Source organism: Labeo rohita, chromosome 3 (assembly GCF_022985175.1).
Source record: "Labeo rohita strain BAU-BD-2019 chromosome 3, IGBB_LRoh.1.0, whole genome shotgun sequence".
Classification (NCBI taxonomy): domain Eukaryota; kingdom Metazoa; phylum Chordata; class Actinopteri; order Cypriniformes; family Cyprinidae; genus Labeo; species Labeo rohita.
In genome coordinates this window covers 19862575-19883608 of record NC_066871.1, presented here as the reverse complement: position 1 = coordinate 19883608, position 21034 = coordinate 19862575, and the positions used below count along the sequence as shown (strand labels likewise).

Here is a 21034-nt window from a genome sequence, read left to right as displayed (position 1 = left end):
GATACTCTGTGAAGCCAATGTATTACACTGTATTACACAGATTACGTTTATTATTTATCGGCACATTTATTTATTTATTTTTATATATCTATTCATTTATTTAAAAATAATAATAATAATTATTATTATTACATTTTATCACGTTTTATTTTTACATTTATATGACTTTTTTTTTTACAATGAGTGCTGAAATCCGTTATTTATGTTATGTCTTCAGGAATTTAGATCTTGTTTTGCTGTGTCTGATGTTATTTATTTATTTATTTATAATAATAATAATAATTATTATTATTAGATAAATGGTATAAACTCTGATACTCTCTGAAGCCAGTGTATTACAAATATTACATTTATAACGACTTGACACATGCATTTGTTTGTTTATAATAATAATAATAATAATAATTTAATCTCAGACATCTTTATTTGTCATTGATCCATTCTTGTTTTACATTTTTTACAATAAGTGCTGAGATCTGTTATTTATGTTATGTCTTCATGATTTTAGATCTTGTTTTACTGTGGCTGCTGATATTTATTTATTTATTTATTTATTTCTGTATTTATTTATTTATTTATATAATAAATAAAAAATAAAATTATTATTATCATCATCTCGGACATTCTTATTTTTCATTGATCCTTGTTTTAAATTTTCTTACACGGAGTACTGAAATCTGTTAATGTTGTCTTCAGGATTTTAGATCTTGTTCTGCTGTGGCTGATGTTTTTTATTTACAATTAATTTATCTATATATTGCGGCACAATTGATATCTACTACTAGTCTGTACAGTTTTTCAAAGCTGAATTGAACTGCTGAAAAAATATGAAAACCTACCGAACATAACGATTATTTATTTATTTATTAAAGATTTTTTAATAATAATAATATTAATAACATCAATAGTAATAGCAATAACAACAACAACAACAACAACAATTATTATTATTAACTATATAAATGGTATAAATCCTGATACGCTCTGAAGCCAATGTATTACAGCATATTACAACATGATGTGAATGTAAAATGCTCAAGTAGCAACAGAAATCTATAAATAACCTCAGCGCTCAGCCCCCATTTTCCATCGAGGACTTTTATTTTGAAACTCGCACATCCTCGGACCAAATGCGCCGTTGAGCGGTCGGGCCTATTTGGGGCTTTCTAAAGTTAGAATTAAAACCGTTGGGACTAAGCAAAAACCATGGGCCTTTAGCTACACACAGTCTTGAATATTTGACGGTGGTCTGTGTGCTTAACTAAGTAGGTTTTGTGTCGTCTCAGAGGGCAACTCGTCGTTTTCGCGGCCGTTGCGGAGGGGGATTGTTATGACATTCTCTTTGTCTCGGGCTGCACAAACCCGAAACCATCTTTCTTGCTGAAAGAGCCCTTTTCAGCGATCGGTGCAAATCTAGGTATTCTAAACGACCTAATTCTAACCGGTTGTCACCGATCCGATCGAGGGATTGAAACATGTCGTTGCACGGTAAGCGAAAAGAGATCTACAAATACGAGGCGCCATGGACCGTCTATGCCATGAACTGGAGCGTCAGACCCGACAAGCGCTTTCGGCTGGCGCTCGGAAGCTTCGTCGAGGAATATAACAACAAGGTAAACAGCCGCGTGACACCAAGAGACCCCAAATCGCTGTGCATTATGTCTCTTCTTTGTTTTGTGTTCCTGTGGGTGCTGTCATCCTAACATGTACAGATGTATGCTTGAAAATGTATAGTAACATCATGTTACATACAGTTGAACGGGTTTTAATAATGTAGAGTAACAGAGTGTTGGTCATAGAGTTTGAAAACACAAATGTACTACTCTTAGATAAATAGTGTGTTGATTGATGACTTATTTGTTTCTTATTTGTGGGTAAAAGTTTGACAGCTGTCAGAAACTCATCTCTGTGGATCCTGTAGATGGACAGTGTTACATCAGCTGTTTGTGTTGTGATGTTCAGGTGCAGCTGGTGGGTCTTGAGGAGGAAAGCTCAGAGTTTGTGTGCAGGAACACCTTCGATCATCCGTACCCAACCACCAAAATCATGTGGATCCCCGACACTAAGGGTGTTTATCCAGACCTGTTGGCCACCAGCGGAGACTACCTGCGCATTTGGAGGGTAAGGTTCTGTTACACGCCAGACTGTATTCATGCTTGATTGCAACGCACAAGATAACATGAGATGATAATTGACCTTTTTCACTTATTGAAGGAGCAGTCCACTTCCAGAACAACAATTTACGGATAATGTACTCACCCCCTTGTCATCCAAGATGTTCATGTCTTTCTTTCTTCAGTCGTAAAGAAATTGTGTTTTCTGAGGAAAACATTTCAGGACTTGTCTTCATATAATGGACTGATATGGTGCCCCAAGTTTGAACTTCCAAAATGCAGTTTAAATGCGGCTTCAAACGACCCCAAATGTGGTTGTAAACGATCCCAGTCGAGGAAGAAGGGTCTTATCTAGCAAAACTGTTGGTTATTTTCATTAAAAAAATATAATTTAAATACTTTTTAATATCAAACGCTCGTCTTGTCTTACTCTCCCTGAACTCTGTGTATTCCAGCTCAAGACAGTTAAGGTATGTCGAAAAACTCCGACCAGTCTTCGCAAACAGTTTTTCTACATACCCTAACTGTCTTGAGCTAGAATGCAGGGAGAGTAAGACAAGTTTAGGGTTTGATATTAAAAAGTATATAAATTGTATTATTTCTATGAAAATAACGGATCATTACGCTAGATAAGAGCCTTCTTCCTCGTCTGGGATCGTAACCGCATTTGGGATTGTTTGAAGCCGCATTTAAACTGCGTTTTGGAAGTTCAAACTCGGGGCACCATATCAGTCCATTATATGGAGAAAAATTATATGTTTTTTTCCTCAAAAACATAATTTCTTTACGACTGAAGAAAGAAAGACATGAACATCTTGGATGACAAGGGGGTGAGTACACTATCTGTAAATTGTTGTTCTGGAAGTGGACTTCTGCTTTAATGCACTTTGGTCTTTCTGTGAACATTTATCTGTGTATTCCAATAAAGATCGAAAAGTATAAATTTTATTAAAACATGCTGTTACTCTGTGGTGTGCTTTTCCACTGACTTCACTTGTTAACCAGTAGCCAAATAGAGGGTTTGAACTTGCGTTACAGTTTGGTCATTTATCCGGATGTGCGGCCATACTGGTGATACTCAGATATAAATGACAGCATGGATTGCACAGTTAATGTACTACTAAATACTTTGTTCTGCTAATTTATGCTGTCTAAACTACAGAAAAAAAAACATGTGGAAGCTGTTAAATCATATAGAGAAGGACTTAGTAAGCAGGAAAGGGTGCAACTTTTTGACAAACTAAAGTTTTGTAGCTATTAGCCTAATATTTCATCTACCTGATTGGAATTGATAAGAACAAACACAAATGTTGTTAAGATTCTTGCCCTGGAAATCCTGGTTCAGTTTGGCTATCCAGCCTTTTGTTCCTCAGATGTTTTTTTGCACTCTTCTCCTTGATTTGTTATAACTTTTGGTAGTCTACAGTACTCCAGATATTTTTCCTAGTCTGACCAATTAGTACAGCCCAAAACATGACAATGATTGATCTTTTTGAGCTGAAATAATCAACTAAATATGTGAGTTTTGTTCGATTCTGTGGCATTGTTTACATTCGGTGCCACCAATATGGTTGATTAATGATGTGTCATAAAAACAATCTATAGCTGTATAGACATTTGCATGGCAAACTTTTGTTCAGTCTAGCTTGAATCCCTCTGTAATTTATGTCACTGTATTTCAAATAAATGTTTACTTACGAAAACTTAACAATAAGACCAGAGATGTGTGTTAAGAAAGTAAATAGGGTAAATTTTGATTTAACTTTAAATGATCAGGGACTCTCTAGCTTTAGTACTGTGACGGAACTGTAGAAACAAGCAAATTCAGTTCGTATAAATGAAGTAAGTTAACTGTATGTATATTGTTGTCAGGTGAACGACACAGAGACTCGTCTGGAGTGTCTCCTGAATAATAACAAGAACTCGGATTTCTGTGCACCTCTGACCTCTTTTGACTGGAATGAAGTGGACCCCAATCTTCTGGGTGAGAGCCCTTGCAGTGTTGTGATTGTTAATTAAAGCTGTTTAAAATATATTTTGTTAATCAGAAATTAAATCTAGAAATTTTTTCTAGTATTTTAAGTAAATAATAAAAATAGAAAAAAAAATCCTTGCATTTATATTTTTTTTTTTTAAAAAATGTTACTTTTGCATTTTGGCAACCAAACGAACTCCTATACAATCTAATGGGATTTTGTTTGGTAGAGCATGCATACATTTGTATGTTTGCCTCTCAAAAGATCATCTGTGTTTTATGTGTGTGTGTTTTCTGTTTCTCAGGCACTTCTAGTATTGATACCACCTGCACGATCTGGGGTTTAGAGACAGGACAGGTCCTGGGAAGGGTCAACCTGGTGTCAGGCCATGTCAAAACACAGCTAATTGCTCACGACAAGGAGGTGAGGAGAAAAACACCCTAGTACTTCAGATTCTTGATTTGTGTAGTGTGTAGCTGTCTTGGTATAAAACCTTTTTTCTTTGGCTTTTAGGTATATGACATCGCATTCAGCCGTGCGGGTGGCGGTCGTGATATGTTTGCGTCTGTGGGAGCGGACGGATCCGTACGCATGTTTGATCTGCGGCACCTGGAGCACAGCACCATCATCTATGAGGATCCTCAACATCACCCACTGCTGCGCCTGTGCTGGAATAAACAGGATCCCAACTACTTGGCCACTATGGCTATGGATGGCATGGAGGTCTCTCTTTTATTCCCTTTTACTGTATTACCACATTTCTCCCCATCCTTCCTCATGTCCCTCACTTTTTGCTATCTAATGTTGTTTCATTTTTGTCAGGTGGTGATTCTGGATGTGCGTGTGCCGTGCACACCAGTAGCTCGTCTCAATAATCATCGTGCCTGTGTGAACGGCATCGCATGGGCGCCACACTCCTCTTGTCACATATGTACAGCAGGTTAGAAACCAGCCCAGTTACACACACATAACAAATTTCAAAATGACTTCAATGGGGATCAACGGCTTAAGATCCAAATTGCAGTTTAAATACAGCTTCAAAGGGCTCTACGATTCCAGCCAAGGAATAAGGGTCTTATCTAGTGAAACGATTGGCTATCTCCAAAAAAAAATTAAAGATTTATATAGTTTTTAACCACAAAGGCTCTTCTTGTTCTAGCTTGACTTTACGCATTACGTAATCACGTTGGAAAGGTCACATGTAATGTAAGCTGAAGTACCGACCCAGAGTTTACAAAGCGAACATGCAAAGAAAGTCAAACAGCCTTTACTTAAAAGAAAAAGGTAAAACAACACTGCTGGACGATTTTGAAGTTGCAGGAGAAAATAAGATACATAAAGAACTAACCATAATTAATTAGAAAATGACAGATCATTTTGTTAGATAAAACCCTTATTCCTTGGCTGGGGTCATGTAGCTGCATTGAAACTGCAGTTTGGACCTTGAACCCGTTGATCCCCATTAAAGTCCACTATATAGAGAAAAATCCTGGAATGTTTTCCTTAATTTTTTCTCAAGTTTTTTTATTTGCGCATCTATTACACTGTAGTAGCATTGATAGTGCCGTTTCATACAAGTCTTCTTTACCTGGCCCCCTTTTCTTTTAAATCCCACTGTAGCGGACGATCACCAGGCTCTGATCTGGGACATCCAGCAGATGCCGCGGGCCATCGAGGACCCCATCCTGGCCTACACAGCCGAGGGGGAGATCAACAACGTGCAGTGGGCCTCCACTCAGCCCGACTGGATTGCCATTTGCTATAACAACTGTCTGGAGATCCTGCGGGTGTAGAGCCGAGGCTTAAAGCGCCTCTGTGCTTCCTGCGGAGAAAGAGTCTTTCATGGAGCAGAGACTTGTTTTCTAAAGTTCCTGAGGTCTGGAGGTTTCAAGCGGGAAACGTTATGAACGGGCCTATGGGAACGACGGTCTGAACAATGTGTGTGCAACTCGTGTCTGGGAGAAAGAAGCCGTGTGAATGAGTATCTGTGTTTCTGCACAATATATTATATTTGTCTGTTTTCCTACTTGCTGGTGTCCCAGTCCTCATAATGGGATCTTCAACACAACTGTAATTACTATGATTGTATGGCCATTTGTGTAGGGAAAGATGCATCTTTATTCTGTTTGACTGGTAAAAAACATTTTTGAAAACTAGGATCATAAGGAAATTTGCCAACATGGACAATACAAAACTACAGTTTTATTAAGATGTAATTACTTCAAAGATTAATGCAGTTTTAAAGGTCCTCTGAACTTCAGAGCCTGTTTATTCATTTCAGGAAGGTGCCATTTTTTTTGTATCCTTGGAAACTCTTAAATACTGGATAGTATGGGGATAAAATGCTTGTCGTCACTGCAAAACATTCATAAATGTTCCTCAGACACGCTCACGACTCACACGGCGGTTAGTTACGTTGTTGACGTCAGTGTTTGAGTGGACAAAATGTCTTTTTCATTTAAAGATGCATTACTGCTCACTAATTGTGAGAGTTCCTGTTATATTTTCCCCCCATGTTATTTTTCATTAAAAAAGAGTTAGTCCCCCTTTCAGCATGCTTGTGCTCGAAGTGAAATGTGTACTGTATACATATATAAATATTATGTACAAGGTAGGACAAAAGTGTCACTTTTCCAGAATAATTTTGCGTTGCGAGTCATTTGGTTGGTCCATGAAATTGTTCTGTTGTTACGCAAATATGATGTAGTAGTAACGCCACACTTTTCGGTCGAAACAAAAGTGAATTTGCAAGGCTGTGTGGGATCCTCATCCTCACCTCACACTCTTAGATGGAGTGTTTATATGTAAGTAGTTCTGTGTGTGTCCAGCCATGATGCTTTTCTATTAATAAACTCACTTAATAAACTCTTGTTCTTTCATAAAGCTTTCTGTGTTGATTTATTCATGTAAACTGCAGTGGACTAATATTTAATGATGTACAATATCAGTACAAAACTGGTAACTGGCGGCTATTATTATTTTATTGGTTAGATATTGGATATTTCTGCATGCTCGTTTCCTTTATTTCTGCTTTATTAAATTTGCCATCATCTAATGCTAACTACTACGTTTATTTTTAAAAACAGCCTTATAGAGTGTTATAATGACGCGTCATAAGCCAGAATGTAAACAATGCCACTGAGCCGAATGAAACTCGTATATTTGACTGATTATTGCTGCTGAAATTGGTCAGTAATTGTCCTGTTTTGGGCTGTACTAATCGGTCGTACAGGGAAAAACATTTGGAGTACTGTAGACTGTCAAAAGTTATAACAAATCAAAGAGAAGAGTGCAAAAAAGGTGTTTGTGGTTGGCCAAACTGAACCAGGAATTCCAGGGCAAGAATCTTGACAACATTCCTATTTGTACTTATTATTTACAGTCAGGCAGGTGAAATATTAGGCTAATATCTTTTCTTTTTTTCTTTTTTTTTATGTGGTTTAGACAGCATAGTTGCAAATACAGCAGTTGTTAGCAGAACAACATAGCAGTACATTAACTATGCAATCAACGCTGTTGTTTACATCCAAGTATCGCCAATATGGGCATGCATCCAGGTAACAGGCCAAATTGTGACATAAGTGCAAACCCTCCATCAGGCAGTGACTTTGCCGGCAGTGTTTCTGCATGAAGGGACCTCAAAAAATGATTTCGGACAGGCTTCTGAGGCAGTGTAACGGTTTAATGATCTACAACAAAATAGAATGAGTTTTGGTAATAACTAAACGAATATTTAATGAGTATACCACAATATACATTTACACAAAGAACTGACCACCAAATGCAACTTTCAGACGCCATCTTGTTTTGTCCAAAAACTCCCATCTCATTTTCTCCTCCAACTTCAATCGTCCTACGTCGCTGTTTTACCTTTTTTTGTAAAGGGTGTTTGATCTTCTTTGCATGTTCACTTTGTAAACTGAAAATGAGATGGGAGTTTTTCCACATACCTGTATGTTGAACTGGACAAAACGGTTCACGCCGAGCTAGATGAGACGAGCATTTAAGGTTAAAAAGGATATAACTTTAAATTTTTTTTATAAAATAACTGATCATTTTGTTAGATATGACCCTTCTTCCTCGGCTGAGATCATTTAGAGCCCTTTGAAGCTGCACTGAAACTGCATTTTGGAAGTTCAAACTCACGGGCACCACTTAAGTCCACTATATGGAGAGAAATCCTGAAATGTTTTCCTCAAAAAACATAATTTCTTCACGACTGAAGAAAGGCATGAACATCTTGGATGACAAGGAGGTGAGTACATTATCTGTAAATTTTTGTGCTGGACGTGAACTACTCCTTTAAACGAACTCCTCCTAGAGATTTAAACAGATCAACCTAAAATTGCTAAGATCTTTCGCTGAAGGGCTTGTCCATTCCTGACAAACTTTGATGTTTCGCCATGAAAGAGGAAATTGTTATAATTCAGACATACAATGTCCAATCTGCACCAGAATTCACGTTTGATAAGAGTCCTGTCCAGGGCTGCGTTTCCTAAAAGCATCGTAAGCTTAAGGTGATCGGAGCTCCATTGGTTTCAATGGGTCTACAATGTACTTAAGCTTACTGTGCTTTTTGGCCATTTTGTCCATGGCGGCCTGACAAACTTCGATGTTTGGCCATGGGAACAGAAGGTGTTCAGCCAGACAATGTCCAATCTGCCCCAAACTTCACATGATAAGAGTCCTAAACACATTTAAAGGCCAATATTCTGTTATAATCATAGCACCACCTGCTTGCCACCGGAAATGACTTGTTTTACACTACCTTAAACATGTAATGTCCAATTTGCACTAGACTTCACGTTTGGTAAGAGTCCTGGCCTGAAGACACCTAAAGGCCAATATTCAGTTATAATCATAGCGCCACCTGTTGGCAACAGGATATGTTATGTTTTACACTAACTAAAACATGCCAAGCACCAAACTTAATATGTTTGATCAAAGTCTTGGCCTGAACAGCTTTAATTTAACAATGTTCTTACTACCTTTCTGGGTCTTGAACGTGTCAGTTGTGTTGTTGTCTATGCAGGGTCAGAAAGTTCTTGTATTTCATTTAAAAAATCTTAATTTGTGTTCTGAGGATGAACAAAGGTCTAATAGGAAATGACAAGACAGTGAGTATACATTACCCGGGTGAGTATACATTTTAGGGTGAACTAAATATATGTCTAAATATCAGTGCAACCCCAAGTAAAACTAAAAAATGAAGAAACCAGTAATAGTGACACCTTGAACCCGGTGCAATATTAGTAATCCTTTATAAATAACATTTAATCTAAAAAATAATAATAATTGTGTGCTTTTGGAAACCTTCACAATCCAATAAAGGTTTCCAATCATTTTACATACATTCATCTGCTTACACTGCAGAGGTAAAACAAACTTTACACTGATTTCATCTCAAAAAGTGATTTACAAAAAACAGTCCTTCGCTTTCTCCCATCAGAACATCAGGAATTCAAAAGAAAATCCTCCAAGACTGAATAGTTTTCTCAAATTTCTCGAATTCAGTGATCACATTTCCTAAAGATCACACGTAAGTCATAACACACGCAGACATACACACACGCAGTCACACCACCCATCAGCAGTTAAAATAACCACTTCAGTGAGAAATATCATTTCATAACCCTGAATGCATGCCTATTTGGTTACTATGAATCCAAATATACAAAGCTTCATTTTTTGTGCCAGTCAGTAATGGGTCAAACACCTAACCTGACACAAAATATATATATATAAATATATTTATAATAGTATATAATTAGAAAATGTATACATTGAAAAGAATATCAGTACACACACGCAATTGAAAGCCCAGGTATATGTGTCATTTCCTCAGAGGATTCGACCTTTGAATCTCAGTTGACGTTAGAAGACAAGATGAGGTTTAGTATGTAATGACAAATCTCAAACAGACAGACAAAAATGTACAATTATTACATGATGGTGGCAGGTGCTCATAATGTAGTATCTCTCTTTGACTCTTTGATCTTGTCTTTATTGCCCGCTTTATTGCCCTCTTCATATTCGATAACACAAAATTCGAGTGTTACCAAATACTCTCGCGTCAGCGGAAGAATTCCTGCTCTGAATGAGAAGGGATATGAGACAAAACACCTCAGAGACTTAGAGAAAACTACAGTCACCATTTTTCTCTACTGGGCACCCTTTGAACTAATGAGTAACATTAATACATTTTATTGCAGAAGTGCAATATTGAGCTGTTTGAAAAGGGAAACCGTATATGTCTTAGAAGGGACAGTAGTCTGTTTTTGGCCTCTAGCTTCCAGGTAAGACTGGATCGGACACGTGCCTCTGGATTTCCGGTGATCCCTCCAGCGTGCTCGGACTCTCCAGGCTGTCTGGGAGCGATGGGAAGCGCATGCTTCTACACAGCAGTCCCGGGGGCTGTAGATGAGGCTCTCCGGGAGGATTCAGTCCTGTGGGCACAGCCAGCTCTGTCTCTGGGGACATGGACATGGTGTCATTGGAGGCGACGGTTAGATGGATCCCACTGGACAAGGAGTCTGGGGACTTCTCTTTGAAGCTGTCCAAATCAGGGCTCTGTGGATGAAATGGGTCCGGTTCAATGCAGACATTAACCATGCACACTACAAAGATTCATCTAGCCAGCTCATAACACAACTGAGAGCACAGAGATCAGCTGAACTGACAAGTATCTTAGGTGGCGGCAATCACTATATTATCAATGTCAGTTTACTCGCCGCCGTCTTGGTAACACTGGTCATGCAAATACAGCTCCTATTTACTTAAACATGAAAATCTGAAATCTCCCCCAAAAAATTCTCTACAAAACTGAGGGGTGTTCTTAGTGGGGTTTTCCAAAATAAAATAAAACGTAAAAAATAATATATAAAAACATATAATTTAATATAATATAATATATATACAATAAAATATAATATAAAACAACAACAACAAAAATGTATAAAATAAAATACAAACAATAAAATGTAAAATAAAAAATCTACCATAAAATATTAAATAAAATATAGGGATAAAATATAAAAATATAATAAAAGAATAAAATACAAGAAAATAAAATATAAAACAAAATATAAAAAATAAAACAAAATAAAATCTAACAATATAATATAAGAATAAAATAAAATATAATATTAAAAATAAAATATAAACAATATAAAACCTAATATAAAATAAAATAAATTGTGTATAAAATACAATATAAAAATAAAATACAAAAAATATAAAAATATAATATAAGAATAAAATACAAAATATAAATAGCATGAATGTAATGTAATATAAAAAATATAACATATAGTATATATAAAATATAAAAAGAACAAAATATAAAATAAAATATTTTGTATAAAATACAATAACAAATAAAATATAAAAATATTATAACACCTAGTATAAATATAATATAAAATAATTTAATTTAAATAAAAAAAAATAAAATACAAAATATAAAATATAATAAAAATAAAAAATAAAATAAAATATAACATAGTATAAATGTAATATAAAATAAAATAGAAAAAATAAATATAACAAAATAAAATAAAATAAAAATAAAATAAAATAAAATAAAAGTTTTTATTTTTTAATTATTTTACCCTTCAGGTTTCTCATGGTTTTTTTTTTTTTTTTGCTTTAGACAAAAGAATCAAAAATCATGATTCATAAATGTGACTCTTATTTTCTGTTAAAAGCCCAAACATTTGTATATGCCCAAATATTTGCAAACAGACAATAGAATAGAATAGAATAGAATAGAATAGAAATATTTAATATAGAAATCAAAAGTTAATCAAATTACCCTTTATGTTTATAATTTAGTTTAATAATATATGTATATTTAATAATTTTCTTTTAACTTTAGTACAAATGACAATATAAAAGTTATTTTTTTTTATCTGGAAAAACAACATCATGCGTTCATAGCAATGATTGTCTTAGCCTGCTTAGTTCCCTTTGAAAGTGTATTTTCATATATTTATCTGAACATCAAAAAGACATGTAAATACAGCTAGCATATTTCTATATTATACGAGTGGTCTGTTTTGTCCTCTTTATACTGCTTCTGGTATTACACATCTACTGTTCATCTAGGAAATGTGCAGAATCATCACACCCTTCTTCTCTCTTTGCTCGCATGACAACCTACCTTACCAGGTGATGAACTGTCATTGATCTGTAAAGATGGCATGGTGCTGTGCGTTGCTGTGGTGTACAGGCTGGTGGGATGAGCAGGGTGGGCCAGCGGTTCTGGGGAAACAGCGCTGTAGGCAGGGGGTACAGGCGCCATCTGCCTCTGCAGCAGCTGCAGGATCACATTTATATCAGCTGTCATCCTGGTCTCCAGTCTTTAGAGAGAGAGAGAGAAAGAGTGAAGATGTAAGGCAAATGTAGACTTTGCCATTAAAAGCTTGTTTTTTCCTCTGGATATCAGACCTGTTGAGCTGCGACTGCAGCAGCTCCAGACGCGCCTGCAGTTGACTCGGTCTGTCCTCGACACAGGCGCTGTGATGGTGGTAGCAGGCCTGCACTGCAGAGGAACGTCTTTGACTCTCTGAGTACTGACTGGCCCTGCGGTCGGGCAAATAGCCATATAACCCCGCCACGTTCAGAGGAGTCGCTGTGTGGATGAAGAGTGAAGAGGAACAGAAAGATACAGAGTAATAGACAAGTTAAGGATAGACAAGACTAAAATGATTATTAACACAAACACGTCACTTGGTGACGTATGCCAGATTGTTTCAGTCATTTAATCCACTTAAACGTCCTTCCTTCACATGTTTGTCATGACATATTATGCAACCTAGGCTCACTGAAAAATCCTGCCTCTACCTACATTTCTGCAAAACTCCATAAACATACCTATACATTCAATTTGCTGCTGTTCCAGTTGAATGAACACTCATGGCAGTAAAACACCAACCATCTTTATTCGTTTTCACACAAAATATGATTAAGGGGCAGAATTTAAATTGATGAAGGTGAATTTATTTCACATGGTTTCTTGCACAATATTATGATATCAGCTGTAAACAACTTATAGTGCATGATTTAACATTCGCATCACATACCCAGCTCCATACGTATGGCTTTTCTGACATAGTAAACTTGCTCATTAACACACCTGATACAACACTGCAATTGCAATGTGGAGCTGTGTAAAAATAAGGTGAATTGGCACAGTATTCTTTCTTTAAAAGCACAATATGTACGATTTTTTAATTAAAATATCCAAAAACCCCTAGAACAGTGTTATATATTTTGCTGCTATAATCCCGAATGTTTCCAAGAATGTTTAAATTGAGAGAAATAAGCAATTTTAACTAGTGTCTCGTTCCTTGTCATTATGTCGCCTGACAATGACGTCATACACCCTCGATTTTCTATTTTATTTTGTAGAAAACATGGAATCACCAAAGACACTTTAATATGTTATAGGGCTGCAATGATTCCTAGATTCTATTTGAGTATTCCGTTTTTTAAAAATCCTCGACTGCATTTTGCCCGTGTCGAGTAATCTGCAAAATACCGAAAGTGGCGCATTTAAGCGTAATGCTTTTAAGAATTCACAAACGCTGCTATTCAGTTAAACAAATATATGCAATGCAGGTTTAATATATGCATTTTAATGATTTACATGCGAATAGGTTACGTACATGCATCTCAGAACCAACTGTTATCATTTACATGTGTGCATCTCTGCATGTTGTTGTGAGTTTTGGTTTATTATAACATCCGTCTGGGAACACAACGTGCACTATTTCATCTGATTTGTAAGGTAAATCATTTATAAACCTATGCAAATACAGGAGAATACATCACTATCTTTCTAAACATGCTAACTTCATCATGATTTCAAAATAAAAGTTTAAACCCTCACTCTGAGTTTACATGTTCTGATGTCCACATATTCAAGAAATTACAATGGCTGTAGGTTTTCTATAAAAAAGAAATGGCCAAATATTAAAGATTAAGTGGACATTTGAATTAAATGCTGTTGAGTCAATATTAAACACGGATTAGATTGTGCAGTAAAATGTAAAAACAGTCGTCAGGCTGTTGGCGCCCTCTGCAGGCATTTGTTATAATGCATAATGTACATCAGTACTATTGTTTATAGTATGTATTTTAACAGTTTTGTTCAATAAAACCATGATTACTTGCTTTTAATCCTTTATTTGAACTGATTATTATTACCTCATTGCTATTATATATGTATTTTAAGTCATTTTGAAGGCTATTGTTCACTTAAGTCTATTTTTATTACTACAAAAAATATTTTGTAATTATCTGATTACTCAATTAGTTGTCAGAATAATTGACAGATTACTTGATTACCAAAATAATCGTTGACAGCCCTAATATGTTATACGTTTTATAAGTCAGGTGATGAACACATAGAGTAGCATTATTATAGAACTTTAAAAACACTCAAATGTATCTAGTATGATAAAACAGCACTGCTTTACTCCACATACACATGACCGGAAAGAGCAGAAGTGGTTGACTGTGGCATAATAAAAGCTCCGCTGTTTTCGAACCATGTGTCGCACTCGTCTCTCATTAACAATTGTTTCAACATCCTAGTTTCGCTTCCACGACATTCAGCCCCACCCTGCTTTATGCTACAGTGACGTTAATAGATACATTAGCTCATCCATGAACATGATTTCTTCCTGTTGGATTACATCGGCTGTGGGGATGAAAGCGACAACTCCCAAGATTCCACGCTCAATCATCATCAAACTACACCTTTATTTCTTTGTATGTTTTGAATATGCGCCCTCCAGTGGCGAAAATGTACATATTGTGCCTTTAACACCATTGTTTGAGTTTAGAGCTGGATTTATCATAGGTATACAGGTAGATGCCACATTCGGCCGCTCCAGACACATCAACGTGCCCACCATGTTGGAACGGTTAATGTGCCATCGCTTGTAATAAAAATCAATGAGTTTTGCAAAATGCCACAACACTGCACAGCCTCTGGTTGCATAATTCCTAAAGAAACTGGATGAACTTTCATTTGTAAGAATGTGTTGGTTTGTGTTTTTAATATGATTATTACAGGGTTTTTCTAATGTTGTGTTAGCTAACATCTTAGTCACAGGCAACTTACTTTTAAGTGTTCACGGACCGTTCCAATATGGCGGATGGCTTACGTATAGCAGCTAACAGGGGGCATCTACCTATATATATCTATGGGTGGTATGATATTTTCAAACGTGACTGAGCAATAACTTTTTAGCGCCACTCACCGGATATTTAATTTATATTAAACTATGGTTCAGGAAGCAGCAAACCTAATCCTACTACCTGTGTACGGATGTGTCCCTCCCGGTGGTCCTCCCATGGCAGAAGCTGTGCTGTTTCCAAGGGGCATGAGGCTGACTGCAGAAGGGGAGTATTCTTGCATCTCTGTCCCTGGCGAGTACATTTGCCCTCGGCGAGATACCAGGGGTTTCATGTCCTCCTCACTGGACAAGGAAGCAGCACTGGTATTGCTGCATAACTCATCCCAGTGTGAGAGCGGTATTGCCCCCCGGTGGTTCCCCACAGGCGAACAGGACTGAACTGGGTATGTGTCCATCCCATCTCGGTCCATCCCATCTGAGTGATGCAAGAGAGAAAAGAGATCAGAAGAGTATATTTCTGTAGCAATATCATACTAGATGGGCACTCTTACCAGGTCGATTTCGCTGTAAGGGGTTCCTCCGATGTCTGGGTCGACGGTACCCACATTCTGAGTCCTCGCTTGGGGTTGCATGCATGATTCTGTCTGCCTGATACACACAAGCTTCAGTAACTCACAGAATTACAGAAAACATGTACAGAAACATGGATAATAACTTGGTCTCGTCTAAAACACGCAATCTTCTGTACTGTGCGAGTTTGAGTGGCTTACATCTCGAAGGTTGAATGTGATCTCTAGGTTACTCCAGAAGCTGTCGGAGAAATCAGGGTACATGTCTAGCACTTCCAGCAGGTCGTCTCTGAGGATCTTGTGCAGGTCACAGTATGTCAGAGCCCTCACGTCCGCATTTGATTTCCCCGGCCTGGCATATAGACTGATGGGCTCCCCAAAAATATCATTCTTACCTACAGTGGAAACAGAAAGAGAGACAGGAGTTGGAATAATTAGAAGAGAAGAGAAATATAGAAAGAATAGCATCACATTTGGTTGAGAAATAGGCTTCATGTGATGCTGAGTTATAATACAAACATTCCAAAGAGTTCAACCACTAAGGGGCACTATAAAACTGACAGGATGGACCATCCTAGAAAACATTCAGGAGCAGTGGCATGGACTTGAGAAATGATCCTCTACAACACAATCCTTTTAAACTTTGTTTTAACTTTTATAAGGCAATTTGTTTGTTATTTTAATGGAATATATACACTACCATTTGAATATTCGGGGTCAGTACATTTTTAAAAAGAAATTATGAATACTTTTATTCAGCAAGGATGCATTAAACTGATTAAAAGTGACAATGAAGACCTTTATAATTCTACAGATAATTTCTATTTAAAATAAATGCTGTTCTTTTTAACTTTGGAAAAAACAAAGGATCAAACAAAAAAAGTTTTCCACAAAAATGTTAAGCAGCACAGCTGTTTTTAACATTCATAATAGTAAGAAATGTTTCTTGAGCACCAAAATGATAGCATATTAAATATTAAATATAAGCATATATAATATTATAAATATAAATATATAACATATAACATATATAATATAGCATATTAAAATGATTTCTGAAGAATTGTGTGATACTGATAAATTACATTTTATAAATTACATTTAAAATAGACAATAGTTCCGGTTTCAGTTACAATAATATATAACAATATTACTGATTTACTGTATTTTTGGTCAAATAAATGCAGTCTTGCTGAGTATAAGAAATTCTTTCAAATACGTTAAAAACTGGTAACACTTACAATAAGGTTCATTAGTTAACATTAGTTAACTACTTTAGTTAAAATGAACTAAGAATAAACAGTTGTACAGCATTTATTAATCTTAGTTAATGTTAATTTCAGCATTTAGTTAACACATTAACTAACATTAACTAATGGAACCTTATTGTAAATTGTTCCCAAAAAATCCTACCGACCCTTAAATGTTTAAAAAGTAGTGTAAGCTGAAACAAATGAATGAACAGAGACTAAAAAGTAAGAAACAGTTATGTCAGCTTTCTGAACAAAACAATAAATGTGAAGTATTGAGCTCAAATGTCATATAGGTCAGTTTTTTAAAATTAAGATTTATACATCATCTGAAAGCTGAATAAATAATTGTTAGGATGGGACAATATTTGGCCGAGATACAACTATTTGAAAATCTGGAATCTGCTGGTGCAAAAAATTCAAAATTTTGAGAAAATCGCCCTTTAAGTTGTCCAAATGAAGTTCTTAGCAATGAATATTACTAATCAAAAATTAAGTTTTGATATATTTACAGTAGCAAATGTAGAAAATATCTTAATGGAATATGATCTTTACTTAATATCTATATGATTTTTGGCATAAAAGAAAAATCGATCATTTTGACCCATACAATGTATTTTTGGCTATTGCTACAAATATACCCATGCTACTTATGACTGGTTTCGTGGTCTAGGGTCACAAATCACAAGTAAAATCTTTTTGCATTTACTAAAGTTGAGGCAGCAATTAAAGGTGGGGAAACAAAAATAAATAAATAAAACAGACAAAACTAGAAAGTAGTCAAACCTAAAATGGCCACGACCACATCCTCTCTGAGGATCTCTATGGAGCCGCGGGAGATGAAATAAAGTGCGGTTAAAACATCTCCATTATGAACCAGAGTGTCACCAGGTGGGGCATGGGTGGTCTTAAAACGCATGGCCAGGGCCCGCAGACAGCCCTTGCTCGCTCCCCCGGAATGCCTTACAGTTCTGCAGCAGACTGCGGTTCAAATGCAGACAGATGTCAGCCTGCAGACACTCCGGAAAACCCTTCAACACCTGTAACAAGACACAGGACAAAAAAAAAAAGGTTTATTCTTATGGGAGCTTTATAACACATATGGGTGTCTGGAAACCCTCTCGCCTTAACTTGAACATTACATAGTGCACTGTATGAAAGTACAGTTGAGGTCAAAAGTTTACATACACTTATGCTTTTAGAGGCAGGGGTGTGAACTTTTGAACAGATTGTATACATTTTTCTTGCCTAAATATCATATTTTTTATCATTTAGTACTGCCCTTTAGAAGCTACAGAAGCTACTTACATGTTTCCCAGAAGACAAAATAAGTTAGATTTACCCTGAACTTCACATTCAAAAAGTTTTCACCTCTGGCTCTTTTAATGCATTGTTTTTCCTTCTGAAGCATCAGTGAGTGTTTGAACCTTCTGTAATAGTTGCATATGAGTCCCTCAGTTGTCCTCAGTGTGAAAAGATGGATCTCAAAATCATACAGTCATTGTTGGAAAGGGTTCAAATACACAAAAATGCTGAAAAACCAAAGAATTTGTGGGATCTGAAGAATTTTTCTGAAGAACAGCAGGCAGTTTAACTGTTCAGGACAAACAAGGGAAAAACTATCACTAAAAAATGGACAGGACAGTAGAGAGATGACAGGAAAGCACCAGGCAGAGACCCGTGTGTTCGGGTCGCCGCAAACACAGTTGTGCTATATGTCAGCATACTAACCACAAGACTATTGGCACAGACAAGGTGTATATTCATGTAATACTTCAGGGATATTTGAAGTTTATGCATGTGTGTGTGTAACTCACAGCGTTCATGTCAATGCCGTTAGTGTAGGACCAGGCGTGCTGGAAGTACTCTTCTAGTCGTTGTCGAAGGCCTCCTGGGATCTGATGAAATCTGATGAACTCTTTCACACGTAGCATCTGAGTGTGATAGCGAGCTGTGCCTGAATACAGTCTCTGAATTATAGCTGACACATTGCCAAAGATACTGGCATACATCAGGGCTAGAAAGAAAGAAGAACAACAAAGATAATCATCACCCAAGAAGAGCATGGTGCAAACAAAAGATTTCTTTTTAAATAAATTTATTTATAATATACACACTGTCATTTGAAAGACTGGGGTCAGTAAGATTTTTAAAAATGTTTTTAAAAGAAGTCTCTTACGCTCACCAAGGCTGCATATATTCAATCAACATACAGTAAAAATAGCATTTATTTGAAACGGAAAAATATTTTGAAAACGAAACGGAAACGGAAAAATATCTTTAATATTTTGAAATATTAAAGGAGTTTACTCCTTAATTTAATGTGCTCTTGGTGTAATAATTTCTATTAAAAAAAAAAAACTTAAGTCAATGTTAGCTCAAAAAACTTCACAAATTAATAAATAAATAAAAAAATATTTTTACTTAACTTAAGCCAATCTCTCAATCCATTTTGCAATCAAAATAATTATACTGACCCCAAACCTTTGTACGGTAAAGTATATGTTAATGTTTAAGTTGTTGAAAATTCCTACTGAAGCCTTAGTTGTCATGCCTAATATAGATAATGAATGTAGTGCACTTACAGCCAATGAGCATGACACAAATGGAAAAAATCTTCTCAGGGTTGGTGTTAGGAGAGACGTTTCCAAATCCCACACTGGTCAAACTACTGAAGGTGAAATACAGTGCAGTTACGTATTTATCCTTGATGGAGGGGCCAGAGAAGGAATCGCTGTCATTGTAGCGTTTGCCAATCTGGTCAGCCAGGTTGTCCAGCCAGCCGATCTTCATGCCTCCAATCCGAGCAGAGCTGGTACGCTCCACGTTGCCAATGGCATACCAGATGCATGCCAGCCAGTGAGCGATGAGGGCAAAGGTGCACATGAGGAGGAAGAGCACTGCCGCGCCATACTCAGAGTAACGGTCCAGCTTCCTCGCTACTCGCACCAATCGCAGCAGCCGCGCAGTCTTCAGAAGACCAATCAGAGTGGTGGTTTGAGGCTGGAAGGATGAGTTTGAGAGGATTAACTAGTTTGCAAAGTCATTCCTAATTTTATTTTATCTGCATGACTGGCACACAAAAGCACATACTTATACGAATTGCTTAACTGCTTAAACAGTAAGAACCGTTATACGATAATATTATATGTTCCAACCCTATTCTGTAGAAGTGACCTTCACTTTTACAGCATACATTATCAATATAGCACTAAATACAGGTCAACAGAACATTCAGAATAACAAACACAATCAACATTATTACACTGAGATTAATATTCCAGCTGATTCATTGACTAGTCAGAGTGTTTTCTCTAAAATTAGAAAGTTTAACAACTGTAAGCTCTGTTCTAGCTGTGCATTTGAAATAAATTATTGATTAACATACTGCCCAGTGAGCATGTCACAACTCTCACCTCATCTGAACCTGATCTGAAAATGAGCAGGTCGAAGGGAATCGCAGCCACAATGTCTATGAGGAACCAGCCCTTGAAGTAGTGCTGAGCGATGCGAGTGGGGTTGCTGACCACCTCGTCGTTGTGATTGACATACGTGGTCCTGAAATTGATGAGGATGTCGATTATGAACATGACATCCACCACCAGGTCCACTACGTTGAGGGGGTTGCAGGTGTAGCCACAGGTACGCCTCCTCTCGTCCTCCTGCTCGTTGAGGAGGAAGGCGGCCGAGTAGGGCGTGAAGACAGCTGTGTATAGCACCAGGAGGAGGATAATCCAATCCCATACTGCCTTGAACGGGCTGTAGTGGAGGATGGTCCACTTGTGGATGCGTGGAGCTTGAAGCTTGTACTCAGGAAGCACATCTGCCCCAAGTGACAGTACCTGAGCAATGAATGAAAGAGAGAGGTTAAAGGGGTCATCGGATGCTAAATTCACTTTTACATATTGTTTGAACATAAATTTGTGTTGGCAGTGTGTGTACACATCCAGCCTATAATGATAAAAAAAAATTGTATCC

At 36.8% G+C, this 21034-nt stretch overlaps 2 protein-coding genes across 3 annotated transcripts in view; one reads left to right on the top strand and one right to left on the bottom strand.

The window, feature by feature from the left end:
- Window positions 1-1104: 1104 nt before the first annotated feature.
- Window positions 1105-6410, top strand: dcaf7 (ddb1 and cul4 associated factor 7). Of its 2 annotated transcripts, none has more exons than XM_051099753.1 (7): window positions 1105-1613; window positions 1963-2121; window positions 3987-4098; window positions 4395-4513; window positions 4604-4813; window positions 4913-5030; window positions 5711-6410. In XM_051099753.1, the coding sequence occupies exons 1-7, from the start codon at window positions 1476-1478 to the stop codon at window positions 5881-5883; spliced, it is 1029 nt and encodes a 342-aa protein (XP_050955710.1). In that variant the 5' UTR covers window positions 1105-1475; the 3' UTR covers window positions 5884-6410. The 2 variants fall into 2 exon arrangements, with proteins under 2 accessions (XP_050955710.1, XP_050955702.1); XM_051099745.1 differs by having other exon boundaries at window positions 5708-6410.
- A 3170-nt stretch (window positions 6411-9580) lies between these two features.
- Window positions 9581-21034, bottom strand: part of kcnh6a (potassium voltage-gated channel, subfamily H (eag-related), member 6a) — a 45212-nt gene continuing 33758 nt past the window's right edge. The window contains 11 exon segments of the mRNA XM_051099359.1: window positions 9581-10660; window positions 12252-12450; window positions 12539-12722; window positions 15419-15712; window positions 15789-15885; window positions 16008-16201; window positions 17843-18011; window positions 18013-18096; window positions 18874-19073; window positions 19642-20059; window positions 20473-20898. Of these exon segments, the coding sequence (XP_050955316.1) occupies window positions 10376-10660; window positions 12252-12450; window positions 12539-12722; window positions 15419-15712; window positions 15789-15885; window positions 16008-16201; window positions 17843-18011; window positions 18013-18096; window positions 18874-19073; window positions 19642-20059; window positions 20473-20898 (2550 nt within the window). The 3' untranslated portion in view covers window positions 9581-10375.